This window comes from Salvelinus fontinalis, chromosome 28 (assembly GCF_029448725.1).
Source record: "Salvelinus fontinalis isolate EN_2023a chromosome 28, ASM2944872v1, whole genome shotgun sequence".
NCBI classification, from domain to species: Eukaryota; Metazoa; Chordata; class Actinopteri; order Salmoniformes; family Salmonidae; genus Salvelinus; species Salvelinus fontinalis.
Window position 1 is genome coordinate 45,523,605 of NC_074692.1, and position 19,577 is coordinate 45,543,181.

At 48.2% G+C, this 19,577-nt stretch overlaps 1 protein-coding gene across 2 annotated transcripts in view; it reads left to right on the forward strand.

The window, feature by feature from the left end:
• The window catches only part of arl15a (ADP-ribosylation factor-like 15a), a 179,578-nt gene that overhangs the window by 103,614 nt on the left and 56,387 nt on the right, over window positions 1-19,577 (forward strand). For both annotated transcript variants that reach the window (XM_055887863.1, XM_055887861.1), the window contains exon 2: window positions 16,258-16,402. In XM_055887863.1, coding sequence (XP_055743838.1) covers window positions 16,258-16,402 — 145 coding nt within the window. The remainder of the gene's footprint in view (window positions 1-16,257; window positions 16,403-19,577) is intronic.

Here is a 19,577-nt window from a genome sequence, read left to right on the forward strand (position 1 = left end):
GAAATGACGCCGACAAAAACAATAAACAATACAAAACAACCGTGAAACTTACGGGCAATGTGCCACAAACAAAGTTAACCTCCCACACTGAAAGGAGGGAAAAGGGCTACCTAAGTATGGTTCCCAATCAGAGACAACGATAGACAGCTGTCCCTGATTGCTACTCGGCCAAAACATAGAAATACAAAATCATAGAAAACTAAACATAGAATGCCCACCCCAAACCAAATAGAGACATAGAAAGGCTCTAAGGTCAGGGCGTGACAACAACATAATGGTAATAATTGTATTTGAATGGTAAATCTCTTGATAAACTGGGTACATTAAGATGGCATAGGCCTACTCCCAATACAAGTGAAGGAATATTCAATAGGAGTCATTCATTGAGTTATTGATCTTGTTTTGGCTGATCAGTGGACTCTATGGTGCTACAGATGACAAACTGTTTGCCTTCTATTGGGGACTTATGTTAGCCTACTGATCAACAACATTTGCAAAGAGCCATCACTCCAGCATGTCACGCTTGTATGGAATGACATCATATAAGAACCGCTGTTAGTTTGACAATATAAAATAACTTATATTCAATGAAAATGGTCCAGCGTAACGTCATGATTTGGGATCACGGATGCTTATGGAACTAGCATTTTTTGTTGTTGTCATTTTCCGTCATTCGGAAAAAATACAGTTTTTCAGCAACTCAGCTGCCGAGATGAAATTCGAAACTCAAATGGCTAGTTTCGCTATCTGTCAAGATATGGGCGGGTTGTAACTTGATCCTACTGCTACGATTGGATAGAGCTAGGCTGTAACTCCGCTCCCTTTCACATCTCCTCACATCTCTCTCCAGTGCTCATATCACTTGCTGCTGTTCACTGCTACTCTGATAACTAGCTCAATGGCGATGACATATGCTACCAAGCTATAATTGTGCATCATATCTTTTAAGAAGAGCAAGTGTAGTAAAAGAATATAACACGGCGATGCATGTTCTGTCTGAATGACTCAAATCTGCCCATAGTTTGAGAAGTGAGAACGCACACACACAATCTACAGCTTTCTTGGTCATTAAACATGCAGTAGTTTGCTTAGGTAGCTAAAGCTATTGCTAACCTTTTGATTTAGGCATTTTAAAACATCTTTCTTTCCATATTACAACAATTATCTAATCTCACTATCAATTGTAAATTTACCAGTGGCGCAACTTTCACTGGGGACATTCTGAAATTGCATTTTTGTAATGCGGACGCATCGGAGAGGCGGGTAGGCTCTTTGGTGTTTTCCTCCAGCTTGATTTAGGACCATGGGGACACCACAGAGCATGCGGACAGGCTGTGTGGCGGTAAAGCTTCTGAAAGGCTGGTTTATAGGACTGTCACAGGAGAGATTAACGGAGGCAGGTCCTCTGTGTTGCTCTTTTTCTCTGAGTTGTAAAAGCAAGCAGAGCAGAAACTGGCTACTTTTTATTTGACTGATTCAAGTTAACTGCTGTTTGACTTAAGAGGAAAGATAAGTATTTATTCCCAGTGCTGAGCTAGTAGTGTAGCTAACTGACATGTAGCGTTAGCTAATGTTTCATCCCCTCTTGACTGAAGTGAAGGAACTAGCTACAGTAGCTAGCTAGTAGCTACCACACCCTGTTCAGCTCTAGCCTCTAGCTATCTCAGTATATGTCAGATAGCAGCATCTAACAGCTGTTGTGTGTATGGAAACACTGGACAAGCCAGAAGCTTCAAAAAATGGAAACTATTTTAAGTCAGTCTGACAAACCTCTAAAGTTCAAGGGTTAATGGAGGCTTTTCCCGATGATTCAAAACATGTAAAACAGAAACGTATAGAAAGACCTGGGAGACGCTGTTGATAATGATGAATACGTAGATACAGCTATGTTTGAATCCCCAGTTATGTTCATATCATCTCAGACATAAATGACTGTCGTTTGAGACCATCCATAGAATGTTCTATATGCCAGTGAAACAGAATATCATGCACTCAGAAAATGTACTTCCTCTGCTGGAGGGTGTAAAACACAAAAGGGGACATATTTGCGTACGTTATGCTTTTGTGAAGGATGGCTGAATTCTGACAAAGAGTATGTTCTCTTATCTCAACATGTCTACAGATTCTCCCCCTTCTTCCTGTTTTTTGTTTGCTTGTAAATGTCGATACTGGAGACTGTTATCAGAAGAAACTGTGTAACCTAGCATTTATAGTGGCTAGGAAATGCATTGCCATTCATTGGAAGGTTAGTTATCCTCCCACAATGTCACAATGGATGGCAGAAATGTCAAGTTATGTATCACTAAGTTTGATTTATTACAAGATTAAGGGTATACTGTGCAACTTTCATAAGGTCTGGAAGCCTTATATGGAATACTGTACGACAAAAGGAGTCTGGATTGAAAACATTCCCAAGTCAGGTGTGATACCTATTTAGGTAATCCCTAGCTGCTGGGCTGCTCAGTCCTGGCCCTGGGGTTCTACCGTCCTGTGGGTTGTCACTCTGGCCTTGGCCTAACACACCTGAAACCAATAAGGAATGTTTCACTAAGATCCTAAATCTGAGTGGGATGTGTTGGGTTGGGACGCTGCAGAGCCGTGAACCCCTATGGGACAGGACGGGGGGATGATGAACGAGGCTACTGCAACATCACTAATGAACGAGGCTACTGCAACATCACTAATGAACGAGGCTACTGCAACATCACTAATGAACGAGGCTACTGCAACATCACTAATGAACGAGGCTACTGCAACATCACTAATGAACGAGGCTACTGCAACATCACTAATGAACGAGGCTACTGTAACATCACTAATGAACGAGGCTACTGCACCATCACTAATGAACGAGGCTACTGCAACATCACTAATGAACGAGGCTACTGCAACATCATTAATGAACGAGGCTACTGCAACATCACTAATGAACGAGGCTACTGCAACATCACTAATGAACATCACTAATGAACGAGGCTACTGCAACATCACTAATGAACGAGGCTACTGCAACATCACTAATGAACGAGGCTACTCGCAACATCACTAATGAACGAGGCTACTGCAACATCACCAATGAACGAGGCTACTGCAACATCACTAATGAACGAGGCTACTGCAACATCACTAATGAACGAGGCTACTCGCAACATCACCAATGAACGAGGCTACTGCAACATCACTAATGAACGAGGCTACTCGCAACATCACTAGTGAACGAGGCTACTGCAACATCACTAATGAACGAGGCTACTGCAACATCACTAATGAACGAGGCTACTGCAACATCACTAATGAACGAGGCTACTGCAACATCACTAATGAACGAGGCTACTGCAACATCACTAGTGAACGAGGCTACTGCAACATCATTAATGAACGAGGCTACTGCAACATCACTAATGAACGAGGCTACTCGCAACATCACTAGTGAACGAGGCTACTGCAACATCACTAATGAACGAGGCTACTGCAACATCACTAATGAAGGAGACTACTCGCAACATCACTAGTGAACGAGGCTACTGCAACATCATTAATGAACGAGGCTACTGCAACATCATTAATGAACGAGGCTACTGCAACATCACTAATGAACGAGGCTACTGCAACATCACTAGTGAACGAGGCTGCTCGCAACATCACTAATGAACGAGGCTACTGCAACATCACTAATGAACGAGGCTACTGCAACATCACTAATGAACGAGTCTACTCGCAACATCACTAATGAACGAGGCTACTCGCAACATCACTAATGAACGAGGCTACTGCAACATCACTAAACAACGAGGCTACTGCAACATCACCAATGAACGATGCTACTGCAACATCACTAATGAACGAGGCTACTGCAACATCACCAATGAACGAGGCTACTCGCAACATCACCAATGAACAAGGCTACTGCAACATCACTAATGAACGAGGCTACTCGCAACATCACTAGTGAACGAGGCTACTGCAACATCACTAATGAACGAGGCTACTGCAACATCACTAATGAATGAGGCTACTGCAACATCACCAATGAACGAGGCTACTGCAACATCACTAATGAACGAGGCTACTGCAACATCACTAGTGAACGAGGCTACTGCAACATCATTAATGAACGAGGCTACTGCAACATCACTAATGAACGAGGCTACTGCAACATCACTAATGAACGAGGCTACTGCAACATCACTAGTGAACGAGGCTACTGCAACATCATTAATGAACGAGGCTACTGCAACATCACTAATGAACGAGGCTACTCGCAACATCACTAGTGAACGAGGCTACTGCAACATCACTAATGAACGAGGCTACTGCAACATCACTAATGAACGAGGCTACTGCAACATCACTAGTGAACGAGGCTGCTCGCAACATCACTAGTGAACGAGGCTGCTCGCAACATCACTAATGAACGAGGCTACTGCAACATCACTAATGAACGAGGCTACTGCGACATCGCTAATGAACGAGTCTACTGCAACATCACTAATGAACGAGGCTACTGCACCATCACTAATGAACGAGGCTACTGCAACATCACTAATGAACGAGGCTACTGCAACATCACTAATGAAAGAGGCTACTGCAACATCACTAATGAACGAGGCTGCTGCAACATCACTAATGAACGAGGCTACTCGCAACATCACTAATGAACGAGGCTACTGTAACATCACTAATGAACGAGGCTACTGGAACATCACTAATGAACGAGGCTACTGCAACATCATTATTGAACGAGGCTACTGCAACATCACTAATGAACGAGGCTACTGCAACATCACTAGTGAACGAGGCTGCTCGCAACATCACTAGTGAACGAGGCTGCTCGCAACATCACTAATGAACGAGGCTACTGCAACATCACTAATGAACGAGGCTACTGCGACATCGCTAATGAACGAGGCTACTGCGACATTGCTAATGAACGAGTCTACTGCAACATCACTAGTGAACGAGGCTGCTCGCAACATCACTAGTGAACGAGGCTGCTCGCAACATCACTAATGAACGAGGCTACTGCAACATCACTAATGAACGAGGCTACTGCGACATCGCTAATGAACGAGTCTACTGCAACATCACTAATGAACGAGGCTACTGCACCATCACTAATGAACGAGGCTACTGCAACATCACTAATGAACGAGGCTACTGCAACATCACTAATGAAAGAGGCTACTGCAACATCACTAATGAACGAGGCTGCTGCAACATCACTAATGAACGAGGCTACTCGCAACATCACTAATGAACGAGGCTACTGTAACATCACTAATGAACGAGGCTACTGGAACATCACTAATGACCGAGGCTACTGCACCATCACTAATGAACGAGGCTACTGCAACATCACTAATGAACGAGGCTACTGCAACATCACTAATGAACGAGGCTACTGCAACATCACTAATGAACGAGGCTACTCGCAACATCACTAATGAACGAGGCTACTGCAACATCACTAATGAACGAGGCTACTGCAACATCACTAATGAACGAGGCTACTCGCAACATCACTAATGAACGAGGCTACTGCAACATCACTAATGAACGAGGCTACTGCAACATCACTAATGAACGAGGCTACTCGCAACATCACTAATGAACGAGGCTACTGCAACATCACTAATGAACGAGGCTACTCGCAACATCACTAATGAACGAGGCTACTGCAACATCACTAATGAACGAGGCTACTGCAACATCACTAATGAACGAGGCTACTCGCAACATCACTAATGAACGAGGCTACTGCAACATCACTAATGAACGAGGCTACTGCAACATCACTAATGAACGAGGCTACTCGCAACATCACTAATGAACGAGGCTACTCGCAACATCACTAATGAACGAGGCTACTCGCAACATCACTAATGAACGAGGCTACTGCAACATCACTAATGAACGAGGCTACCGCAACATCACTAATGAACGAGGCTACTGCAACATCACTAATGAACGAGGCTACTGCAACATCACTAATGAACGAGGCTACCGCAACATCACTAATGAACGAGGCTACTCGCAACATCACTAATGAACGAGGCTACTCGCAACATCACTAATGAACGAGGCTACCGCAACATCACTAATGAACGAGGCTACTGTGGGGTAGAACATGGCTCTAATTTGATCTGGGAGCGCAATGCTTTTTTCTATGCCATTTCGCTTACATAGATCCCGCCTCGCTCCGTATGCTATTGTTTAATGCACGCAGGAACCCCCGAAAATCACAAACATACGCAAAATTGCTTCGTTATGAGTTAGAAATGTGGGTGTTGGTAATTTTTGGTTTATTGTCCAGCTCTACTATCTACCTAGCTTGTTTATTACATGTGTGTCCAGGCACGTCGACACAAGCTTTATTTTAGTGAATTAAAGTAATATTTGCAACATGGTTTTGGTTATTGTGTCCGTTTTCTCAATACTGCACCTTCCTCTTTGGATAATGAGCTGCTGATTTGACCAGCTAGACGTTCCTCAGCAGTACAGTGTTCGTGGCTCAGGAGGTGAATGGCATCTGGCACAACCGCAGTTTAGATAGACTAGAAAAAATACCAATATCAGCCCGACAATATCGGCTCGGACAATTATTGGTCGTTTTCTAGGCAGGGGCTCCTCAAACAAGCCCAACAGCCTTAGTTCCCTATCCTGGCTCCTGTATGACACACACACACGCGTGATTTTGATATTCTGTTCCTCCATAGTGGTGGTTTGGGGGAATGTTTCCTGTCTCAGGGTAGCAGCAGACTCTGAAGAGGGGTCACAGGGAAGCCGGGGGGGGGGGGGGGGGGGGGTCGGATTGCCACACACAGACACCAAAGACTCGTGTTGCTAGGTCTACATCGGCCGGCTGTTGCTTTGTCTGAATCCATTGGTCGGACAGATTCCCCATGTCTCCTTCAAACAGATTCCCCATGTCTCCTTCAAACAGATTCTCCATGTCTCCTTCAAACAGATTCTCCATGTCTCCTTCAAACAGATTCCCCATGTCTCCTTCAAACAGATTCCCCATGTCTCCTTCAAACAGATTCTCCATGTCTCCTTCAAACAGATTCTCCATGTCTCCTTCAAACAGATTCTCCATGTCTCCTTCAAACAGATTCTCCATGTCTCCTTCAAACAGATTCCCCATGTCTCCTTCAAACAGATTCTCCATGTCTCCTTCAAACAGATTCCCCATGTCTCCTTCAAACAGATTCCCCATGTCTCCTTCAAACAGATTCTCCATGTCTCCTTCAAACAGATTCTCCATGTCTCCTTCAAACAGATTCCCCATGTCTCCTTCAAACAGATTCTCCATGTCTCCTTCAAACAGATTCCCCATGTCTCCTTCAAACAGATTCTCCATGTCTCCTTCAAACAGATTCTCCATGTCTCCTTCAAACAGATTCTCCATGTCTCCTTCAAACAGATTCCCCATGTCTCCTTCAAACAGATTCTCCATGTCTCCTTCAAACAGATTCTCCATGTCTCCTTCAAACAGATTCCCCATGTCTCCTTCAAACAGATTCTCCATGTCTCCTTCAAACAGATTCCCCATGTCTCCTTCAAACAGATTCTCCATGTCTCCTTCAAACAGATTCTCCATGTCTCCTTCAAACAGATTCTCCATGTCTCCTTCAAACAGATTCTCCATGTCTCCTTCAAACAGATTCTCCATGTCTCCTTCAAACAGATTCTCCATGTCTCCTTCAAACAGATTCCCCATGTCTCCTTCAAACAGGCAGTGTGTTTTGGCAGGGTGACCCTGGTTCACAGGATACTAGATCAGAGGGCTCTGGGGAAGGGACGGGGAACAAGAGGGGGTTAGGGAGAGAGAGAGGTGTTTGTTGCAGATAGACCCTGGTTCATTGATGTCTGTCTGGCTGCTTTGCTGTCTGTCTGGCTGGCTGGGGCTCCTAGACCAGAGGACTCTGTTATGTCTGAGGAAGTGTAACAGGTGTAACTTTACGTCGTCCCCTCGCCCCGACACGGGCGCGAACCAGGGAACCTCTGCACACATCAACAACGGTCGCCCACGAAGCAGCGTTACCCATCGCTCCACAAAGGCCGCGGCCCTTACAGAGCAAGGGGCAACCCTACTTAAAGTCTCAGAGCAAGTGACGTAACTGATTGAAATGCTACTAGCGCGTACCCGCTAACTAGCTAGCCATTTCACATCCGTTACAGAAGGAACCATGTACTGCTACTGATCCCCGTGCTTAAAGCAGTTGGGTTTCATTAGACTGTTTACCACGTCAAATGTCTTTCTGGTTACAAAACGTTCAGATAGAAACCTATTGTATAGAACAGATAATGCCTAGCTTGTAGAATCAGGTGTCTCCAGAGCTGTTCGATCGGGTTCAAGTCCGGGCTCTGACTGGGCCACTCAAGGACATTCAAAGACTTGTCCTGTTGGAAGGTGATCCTTTTCTCCAGTCTGAGGTCCTGAGCGCTCTGGAGCAGGTTTTCATCAACGATCTTTCTGTACATTGCTCTGTTAATATTTCCCTCGATCCTGACAAGTCTCCGTGTCCCTGATGGTCACTCTGAGTTCCAGAGTTCCTCTGAAAAACATCCCCACAACATGATGGGCTCCTGACTGGCGCAGCGGTCTGAGGCACTGCAGAGGTCTGAGGCGGTCTGAGGCACTGCGGAGGTCTGAGGCGGTCTGAGGCACTGCGGAGGTCTGAGGCGGTCTGAGGCACTGCGGAGGTCTGAGGAGGTCTGAGGCACTGCGGAGGTCTGAGGCACTGAGGAGGTCTGAGGCACTGAGGAGGTCTGAGGCACTGAGGAGGTCTGAGGCACTGAGGAGGTCTGAGGCACTGAGGAGGTCTGAGGCACTGAGGAGGTCTGAGGCACTGAGGAGGTCTGAGGCGGTCTGAGGCACAGCGGCGGTCTGAGGCACTGCGGAGGTCTGAGGCACTGCGGCGGTCTGAGGCACTGCGGAGGTCTGAGGCGGTCTGAGGCACAGCGGAGGTCTGAGGCACTGCGGAGGTCTGAGGCACTGAGGAGGTCTGAGGCACTGAGGAGGTCTGAGGCACTGAGGAGGTCTGAGGCACTGCGGAGGTCTGAGGCACTGAGGAGGTCTGAGGCACTGAGGAGGTCTGAGGCACTGAGGAGGTCTGAGGCACTGCGGAGGTCTGAGGCACTGAGGAGGTCTGAGGCACTGAGGCGGTCTGAGGCACTGAGGAGGTCTGAGGCACTGAGGAGGTCTGAGGCACTGAGGAGGTCTGAGGCACTGAGGAGGTCTGAGGCACTGCGGCGGTCTGAGGCACTGCGGAGGTCTGAGGCACTGAGGAGGTCTGAGGCACTGAGGAGGTCTGAGGCGGTCTGAGGCACAGCGGAGGTCTGAGGCGGTCTGAGGCACTGAGGAGGTCTGAGGCGGTCTGAGGCACTGCGGAGGTCTGAGGCACTGAGGAGGTCTGAGGCACTGTGGAGGTCTGAGGAGGTCTGAGGAGGTCTGAGGAGGTCTGAGGCACTGAGGAGGTCTGAGGCACCGAGGAGGTCTGAAGCACTGCATCTCATTGCAATAGGCATCACTACAGTCCCTGGTTCGAATCCAGACTGTATCACATCTGTCACCAGCTCTCAGTGGAGTCTTGGTAGATCCAAAGTTCTTCCATTTAAGAATGATGGAGGCCACTGTGTTCTTGGGAACCTTTAATGCTGCAGAAATGTTTTGGTACCCTTCCCCAGATCTGTGCCACGACACAATCCTGTCTCGGAGCTCCACGAACAATTCCTTTGACCTCATGGCTTGGTTTTTGCTCTGACATGCACTGTTCACTGTGGGACCTTATATAGACAGGTGTGTGCCTTGCCAAATCATGTCCAATCAATTGAATTTACCTCAGGTGGACTCCAATCAAGTTGTAGAAACATCTCAAGGATGATCAATGGAAACAGGATGCACCTGAGCTCAATTTCGAGTCTCATAACAAAGGGTCTGAATACAATGTAAATGTAAATAACTTATTATTTTAAACATTCTCCCCAAAATGTCTAAAAAACCTGTTTTTGTTTTGTCATTATGGTGTATTGTGTATAGGATGAGGGGGAAAAAACTATTTAATAATAAAGCTGTAATGTAACAAATTGTGGAAAAAGTCAAGGGGTCTGAATACTTTCCGAAGGCAGGTATAGGTGTCTCTGCTTTAGTCAATATAACTGAGCTGCTTTAAACAATCCCAGTTCCCAGTACCTCTTCATGTGTTACAGCGAGCATAGAGCCACTAGTGGTCATTCACCTGCACACTGGTGGGAGGAGCTATAGGAGGACGAGCTCATTGGAGCTATAGGAGACTGGTGGGAGGAGCTATAGGAGGCTGGTGGGAGGAGCTATAGGAGGCTGGTGGGAGGAGCTATAGGAGGCTGGTGGGAGGAGCTATAGGAGGCTGGTGGGAGGAGCTATAGGAGGACGGGCTCATTGGAGCTATAGGAGGCTGGTGGGAGGAGCTATAGGAGGACGGGCTCATTGGAGCTATAGGAGACTGGTGGGAGGAGCTATAGGAGGACGAGCTCATTGGAGCAATAGGAGGCTGGTGGGAGGAGCTATAGGAGGACGAGCTCATTGGAGCTATAGGAGGCTGGTGGGAGGAGCTATATGATGCTGGTGGGAGGAGCTATAGGATGCTGGTTGGAGGAGCTATAGGATGGTGGTGGGATGAGCTATAGGAGGACGAGCTCATTGGAGCTATAGGATGCTGGTGGGAGGAGCTATAGCTTGCTGGTGGGAGGAGCTATAGGAGGCTGGTGGGAGGAGCTATAGGAGGACGGGCTCATTGGAGCTATAGGAGGCTGGTGGGAGGAGCTATAGGAGGACGGGCTCATTGGAGCTATAGGAGACTGGTGGGAGGAGCTATAGGAGGACGAGCTCATTGGAGCTATAGGAGGCTGGTGGGAGGAGCTATAGGAGGACGAGCTCATTGGAGCTATAGGAGGCTGGTGGGAGGAGCTATATGATGCTGGTGGGAGGAGCTATAGGATGCTGGTTGGAGGAGCTATAGGATGGTGGTGGGATGAGCTATAGGAGGACGAGCTCATTGGAGCTATAGGATGCTGGTGGGAGGAGCTATAGCTTGCTGGTGGGAGGAGCTATCGGATGCTGGTGGGAGGGGCTATAGGAGGACAGGCTCATTGGAGCTATAGGAGGCTGGTGGGAGGAGCTATATGAGGCTGGTGGGAGGATCTATATGATGCTGGTGGGAGGAGCTATAGGAGGACGGGCTCATTGGATCTATAGGATGCTGGTGGGAGGAGCTATATGATGCTGGTGGGAGGAGCGATAGGATGTTGGTGGGAGGAGCTATAGGAGGTTAGTGGGAGGGGCTATATGAGGCTGGTGGGAGGAGCTATATGCGGCTGGTGGGAGGAGCTATATTAGGCTGGTGGGAGGAGCTATATGATGCTGGTGGGAGGAGCTATAGGAGGACTGGCTCGTTGGAATAAATGGAAGTCAAGCACGTGGTTTCCATGGTTTCCATGTGTTTGAGACCATTCCATTTACTCCATTTCAGCCAATACAATGAGCCCGTCCTCCTATAGCTCCTCCCACCAGCCTCTACTGACACACACACACACACACACACACACACACACACACACACACACACACACACACACACACACACACACACACACAGGTCACAGAGACACTTGCTCTCACACGCACACTTGAAAGAAGTGTGACAAGGAGATAGGAGTTTTGTTAAACCGGCCCCCCTACCAACAACTATTAATATTACATTTACATTACATTTACATACATTTAAGTCATTTAGCAGACGCTCTTATTTACATTTACATTTAAGTCATTTAGCAGACGCTCTTATCCAGAGCGACTTACAAATTGGTGCATTCACCTTATGACATCCAGTGGAACAGCCACTTTACAATAGTGCATCTAGATCATTTTAAGGGGGGGGGGGGGGGGGGGGCAGAAGGATTGCTTTATCCTAGGTATTCCTTGAAGAGGTGGGGTTTCAGGTGTCTCCGGAAGGTGGTGATTGACTCCGCTGTCCTGGCGTCGTGAGGGAGTTTGTTCCACCATTGGGGTGCCAGAGCAGCGAACAGTTTTGACTGGGCTGAGCGGGAACTGTACTTCCTCAGTGGTAGGGAGGCGAGCAGGCCAGAGGTGGATGAACGCAGTGCCCTTGTTTGGGTGTAGGGCCTGATCAGAGCCTGAAGGTACTGAGGTGCCGTTCCCCTCACAGCTCCGTAGGCAAGCACCATGGTCTTGTAGCGGATGCGAGCTTCAACTGGAAGCCAGTGGAGAGAGCGGAGGAGCGGGGTGACGTGAGAGAACTTGGGAAGGTTGAACACCAGACGGGCTGCGGCGTTCTGGATGAGTTGTAGGGGTTTAATGGCACAGGCAGGGAGCCCAGCCAACAGCGAGTTGCAGTAATCCAGACGGGAGATGACAAGTGCCTGGATTAGGACCTGCGCCGCTTCCTGTGTGAGGCAGGGTCGTACTCTGCGGATGTTGTAGAGCATGAACCTACAGGAACGGGCCACCGCCTTGATGTTGGTGGAGAACGACAGGGTGTTGTCCAGGATCACGCCAAGGTTCTTAGCGCTCTGGGAGGAGGACACAATGGAGTTGTCAACCGTGATGGCGAGATCATGGAACGGACAGTCCTTCCCCGGGAGGAAGAGCAGCTCCGTCTTGCCGAGGTTCAGCTTGAGGTGGTGATCCGTCATCCACACTGATATGTCTGCCAGACATGCAGAGATGCGATTCGCCACCTGGTCATCAGAAGGGGGAAAGGAGAAGATTAATTGTGTCGTCTGCATAGCAATGATAGGAGAGACCATGTGAGGTTATGACAGAGCCAAGTGACTTGGTGTATAGCGAGAATAGGAGAGGGCCTAGAACAGAGCCCTGGGGGACACCAGTGGTGAGAGCGCGTGGTGAGGAGACAGATTCTCGCCACGCCACCTGGTAGGAGCGACCTGTCAGGTAGGACGCAATCCAAGCGTGGGCCGCGCCGGAGATGCCCAACTCGGAGAGGGTGGAGAGGAGGATCTGATGGTTCACAGTATCGAAGGCAGCCGATAGGTCTAGAAGGATGAGAGCAGAGGAGAGAGAGTTAGCTTTAGCAGTGCGGAGCGCCTCCGTGATACAGAGAAGAGCAGTCTCAGTTGAGTGACTAGTCTTGAAACCTGACTGATTTGGATCAAGAAGGTCATTCTGAGAGAGATAGCAGGAGAGCTGGCCAAGGACGGCACGTTCAAGAGTTTTGGAGAGAAAGGAAAGAAGGGATACTGGTCTGTAGTTGTTGACATCGGAGGGATCGAGTGTAGGTTTTTTCAGAAGGGGTGCAACTCTCGCTCTCTTGAAGACGGAAGGGACGTAGCCAGCGGTCAGGGATGAGTTGATGAGCGAGGTGAGGTAAGGTAGAAGGTCTCCGGAAATGGTCTGGAGAAGAGAGGAGGGGATAGGGTCAAGCGGGCAGGTTGTTGGGCGGCCGGCCGTCACAAGACGCGAGATTTCATCTGGAGAGAGAGGGGAGAAAGAGGTCAAAGCACAGGGTTGGGCAGTGTGAGCAGAACCAGCGGTGTCGTTTGACTTAGCAAACGAGGATCGGATGTCGTCGACCTTCTTTTCAAAATGGTTGACGAAGTCGTCTGCAGAGAGGGAGGAGGGGGGGGGGAGGGGGAGGAGGATTCAGGAGGGAGGAGAAGGTGGCAAAGAGCTTCCTAGGGTTAGAGGCAGATGCTTGGAATTTAGAGTGGTAGAAAGTGGCTTTAGCAGCAGAGACAGAAGAGGAAAATGTAGAGAGGAGGGAGTGAAAGGATGCCAGGTCCGCAGGGAGGCGAGTTTTCCTCCATTTCCGCTCGGCTGCCCGGAGCCCTGTTCTGTGAGCTCGCAATGAGTCGTCGAGCCACGGAGCGGGAGGGGAGGACCGAGCCGGCCTGGAGGATAGGGGACATAGAGAGTCAAAGGATGCAGAAAGGGAGGAGAGGAGGGTTGAGGAGGCAGAATCAGGAGATAGGTTGGAGAAGGTTTGGGCAGAGGGAAGAGATGATAGGATGGAAGAGGAGAGAGTAGCGGGGGAGAGAGAGCGGAGGTTGGGACGGCGCGATACCATCCGAGTAGGGGCAGTGTGGGAAGTGTTGGATGAGAGCGAGAGGGAAAAGGATACAAGGTAGTGGTCGGAGACTTGGAGGGGAGTTGCAATGAGGTTAGTGGAAGAACAGCATCTAGTAAAGATGAGGTCAAGCGTATTGCCTGCCTTGTGAGTAGGGGGGGAAGGTGAGAGGGTGAGGTCAAAAGAGGAGAGGAGTGGAAAGAAGGAGGCAGAGAGGAATGAGTCAAAGGTAGACATGGGGAGGTTAAAGTCACCCAGAACTGTGAGAGGTGAGTCGTCCTCAGGAAAGGAGCTTATCAAGGCATCAAGCTCATTGATGAACTCTCCAAGGGAACCTGGAGGGCGATAAATGATAAGGATGTTAAGCTTGAAAGGGCTGGTAACTGTGACAGCATGGAATTCAAAGGAGGCGATAGACAGATGGGTAAGGGGAGAAAGAGAGAATGACCACTTGGGAGAGATGAGGATCCCGGTGCCACCACCCCGCTGACCAGAAGGTCTCGGGGTGTGCGAGAACACGTGGGCAGACGAAGAGAGAGCAGTAGGAGTAGCAGTGTTATCTGTGGTGAGCCATGTTTCCGTCAGTGCCAGGAAGTCGAGGGACTGGAGGGACGCATAGGCTGAGATGAGCTCTGCCTTGTTGGCCGCAGATCGGCAGTTCCAGAGGCTACCGGAGACCTGGAACTCCACGTGGGTCGTGCGGGCTGGGACCACCAGGTTAGGGTGGGCGCGGCCACGCGGTGTGAAGCGTTTGTATGGTCTGTGCAGAGAGGAGAGAACAGGGATAGACAGACACATGGTTGACAGGCTACAGAAGAGGCTACGCTAATGCAAAGGAGATTAGAATGACAAGTGGGCTACACGTCTCGAATGTTCAGAAAGTTAAGCTTACGTTGCAAAAAAATAAAAATAAAATACAAGATCTTATTGACTAAAATGATATAGTACTGCTGGCTGGTGAAGTAGCCTGGCTAGCAGTGGCTACGTTGTTGAAAGTGAAGCTGGCTAGGTAACCTCGACAATTTCACTAAATTTCTCTAAACTACACAATTATCGTGGATACAAGGACAGCAAAGACAACTAGCTAACACTACGCTAATCAAGTCGTTCCGTTGTAATGTAAGTTTCTACAGTGCTGCTATTCGGTAGAAGTTGGCTAGCTAGCAGCGTTGGCTAGGTAGGAGGACGGCAGCGCGGCAGGCGAAAAAATAGCTGGCTAGCTAACCGATAATTACTCAAAGCTACACAATTATCTTAGATACAAAGATAGCAGAGAAAACTATGTAGCTAGCTAACACTACACAAGTCAAGTCGTTCCGTTGTAATGTAATCGTTTCTACAGTGCTGCTAATTGGTGGCTAGCTGGCTAGCTAGCAGGGTTTACTACGTTACGTTACGTTAGGGCGAGAATACCTGGCTAGCGAACCTCAGCGAACCTTGATAACTACACAATTATCACCGATACAAAGACGGCTATGTAGCCAGCTAAGTAGCTAGCTAAGATCGAACAAATACAAATCAAAGATAGCAAAGACAACTGTGTAGTCAGCCAACACTACACTGATCAAGTCGTTACGTTGTAATGCGCTCGTTTCTACAATGCTGCTATTCGGTGGCAAGCTGGCTAGCTAGCCGTGTTGGCTACGTTGCGTTACGTTAGGGCGAAAATAGCTGGCTGGCGAACCTCAATAACTACACAATTATGTTTGATGCAAAGACGGCTATGTAGCTAGCTAAGATCAAACAAATCAAACCGTTGTACTGTAATGAAAATGAAAATCAGACCGTTGTACTATAATGAAATGTAATGAAAAGTTATACGGTAGACGGTGGACGTTTGCTAGCTGCTGGGCTACGATAGGCGACGAAATACGATAAATACGCAATTATCTTTTATACACAGACGGCTAAGTAGCTAGCTAAGAAGAAATTGCTAAGGTTAGACAAATTAAACCGTTGTACTATAATGAAATGTAATAAAATGTAATGAAAATTTATACTACCTGCAGAGCGAATGCAAATGCGACCGCTCGCTCCAAACCGGATGTCTCTTATCCAGAGCGACTTACAAATTGGTGCATTCACCTTATGACATCATTATTACCATTATTATATTATCTAATATAAGACTCTGTGATTAGTAAAATGTTCTGTGTTCTGTGTTTCTCTGTAGTGTTTCCGGGCACTGTGCTGTAAAGGACCTCCCCCATCCAGACCAGAGTATGATGTGGTGTGTATCGGACTGACCGGGGCTGGCAAGAGCAGCCTACTGGCGTGGCTATGTAACGAGGGGAGCCACGGCATCGGTCCTACCACAGGTACCGATATACACACACACACACACACACACACACACACACACACACACACACACACACACACACACACACACACACACACACACACACACACACACACACACACACACACACACACACACACACAGCAGGCCTTGTCTATCTATCTATCTATCTATCTATCTATCTATCTATCTATCTATCTTTTGGCAACACTATTATATTGTCTTGCGTCACCAGAAAGTAAGAAAGAGGGGCGCGAGAAATCCCAGAAAGCTTTCTCTTTTTCAGAAGAAGATAAGGCTTAGGGCTAGTATATCACTCTGCCAAAACTAGTATATCACTCTGCCAAAACATCACCCTGCTCCACTATTCTTCCATCTCCCCACTCCACTCTCCTTTCTCCCCTCTCCAATCTCCCCTCTCCCCTCTCCATCCCTCTCCCCTCTCCCCTATCCCTTCTCCATCCCTCTCCTCTCTCCCCTCCCCTCTCACCTCCCCTCTCTCCTCTCCCTTATCCCCTCTCCACTCTCCAATCTCCACTCTCCCTTCTCACCTCTCTCTTCTCCCCAATCCCCTCTCCTCCCTCTCTCCCCTCTCCGCTCTCCCCTCTCCCCTCTCCTCTCTCCTCTACCCTCTACAGTATCCCCTCTCCTCTACCCTCTCCCCTCTCCTCTCTCTACCCTATCCCTTCTCCTCCCCCTATCCCCTCTCCCCTCTCCTCTCTTCTCTCTCCATCCCTCTACTATATCCCCTCTCCTCTCTTCCCTTTCCATCCCTCTCTCCCCTCTCCATCCCTCTCCCTTATCCTGACCCCTCTCTCCTCTCCTCTCTCCCCTCTCCATCCCTCTCCCCTATCCTATCCCCTCTCTCCTCTCCTCTCTCCCCTCTCCATCCCTCTCCCCTATCATATCCCCTCTCTCCTCTCCTCTCTCCTCTCTCCATCCCTCTCCCCTATCCTGACCCCTCTCTCCTCTCCTCTCTCCCCTCTCCATCCCTCTCCCCTATCATATCCCCTCTCTCCTCTCCTCTCTCCCCTATCCATCCCTCTCCCCTATCCTATCCCCTCTCTCCTCTCTCCCCTCTCCATTCCTCTCCCCTCTCCATCCCTCTCCCCTATCCTATCCCCTCTCTCCTCTCCTCTCCTCTCTCCCCTCTCCATCCCTCTCCCCTATCCTATCCCCTCTCTCCTCTCCTCTCTCCCCTCTCCATTCCTCTTCCCGTACCCCTAAACCTCAGGGATTGGCTTATGATTCTTTTCCTTGGTGTGCCAACAGACACAGTCCAGAGCTGCCGTTGCTCACTGCCACTTCAACCTCAAGCCCTAAATATAAAGACATTACTCTGAGTGCAGGGAGGGGGAAAACCCTGTCCTCTGGCTGTCTGCTGGGGCTTTCATAGATACAATACAGCTGTTATTTACCTACGTGGGGAGTTATTCTGGCAACCCTTCTGAAGGTAGGGTGAAGATGAAGCTGTCCGCAGGCTTACTGTCTCCCGATGTCTATGGACAGACAGACAGACAGACAGACAGACAGACAGACAGACAGACAGACAGACAGACAAATAGAGAGGGAGGGAGGCAGACAGACAGACAAACAAACAAATCAGGCAGGCAGACAGACAGACAGACAGACAGACAGGCAGGCAGGCAGGCAGGCAGACAGACAAATAGAGAGGGAGGGAGGCAGACAGACAGACAGACAGACAAACAAACCAGGCAGACAGACAGACAGGCAGGCAGACAGACAGACAGACAGACAGACAGACAGACAGACAGACAAATAGAGAGGGAGGGAGGCAGACAGACAGACAGACAGACAGACAAACAAATCAGGCAGACAGACGGACGGATGGACAAACGGTTGGATGAGAGAGAGCCCCTGCTGAAGAACACAGGTTCAGTAAACCTGCAGGAGAGTTTGTAAGGCTGTGTTCTTCTCAACGTGTTGAAAAGCAGAGCTCTGGGATTAGAGTTTGTAAAGCTGTGTTCTTCTCAACGTGTTGAAAAGCAGAGCTCTGGGATTAGAGTTTGTAAGGCTGTGTTCTTCTCAACGTGTTGAAAAGCAGAGCTCTGGGATTAGAGTTTGTAAAGCTGTGTTCTTCTCAACGTGTTGAAAAGCAGAGCTCTGGGATTAGAGTTTGTAAGGCTGTGTTCTTCTCAACGTGTTGAAAAGCAGAGCTCTGGGATTAGAGTTTGGATCATATGGTTTGGATTATTGTTAACCAGGAACCACAACAGACTCAAACGCTGCTCTGTTTTGCTAACCCTGACACTAAAACACATGTGTTTTCAAATGTCATCTCTTGTTAACTCAACATGTTGGTGGTTTTGAGATCAAGTAGATTTTCAAATTATCTTTAAGAGGAGCAACAAATGTTTCAGAGTCAATTCTATTACAATTCAACCATTCCTTCTACGTGTTAGTCTGACTCTGTCTCTTCTTCTACATGTTAGTCTGACTCTGTCTTTTCTTCTACATGTTAGTCTGACCCTGTCTCTTCTTCTACGTGTTAGTCTGACCCTGTCTCTCTTCTTCTACATGTTAGTCTGACTCTGTCTCTTCTTCTACATGTTAGTCTGACCCTGTCTCTTCTTCTACATGTTAGTCTGACCCTGTCTCTCTTCTTCTTCTTGTTAGTCTGACTGTCTCTCTTCTTCTACATGTTAGTCTGACCCTGTCTCTTCTTCTACATGTTAGTCTGACCCTGTCTCTTCTTCTACATGTTAGTCTGACCCTGTCTCTTCTTCTACATGTTAGTCTGACCCTGTCTCTTCTTCTACATGTTAGTCTGACCCTGTCTCTTCTTCTACATGTTAGTCTGACTCTGTCTCTACTTCTACATGTTAGTCTGACCCTGTCTCTCTTCTTTTACATGTTAGTCTGACCCTGTCTCTTCTTCTACATGTTAGTCTGACCCTGTCTCTTCCTCTACATGTTAGTCTGACCCTGTCTCTTCTTCTACATGTTAGTCTGACCCTGTCTCTTCTTCTACATGTTAGTCTGACTCTGTCTCTTCTTCTACATGTTAGTCTGACCCTGTCTCTCTTCTTCTACATGTCAGTCTGACCCTGTCTCTTCTTCTACATGTTAGTCTGACTCTGTCTCTTCTTCTACATGTTAGTCTGACTCTGTCTCTTCTTCTACATGTTAGTCTGACTCTGTCTCTCTTCTTCTACATGTTAGTCTGACTC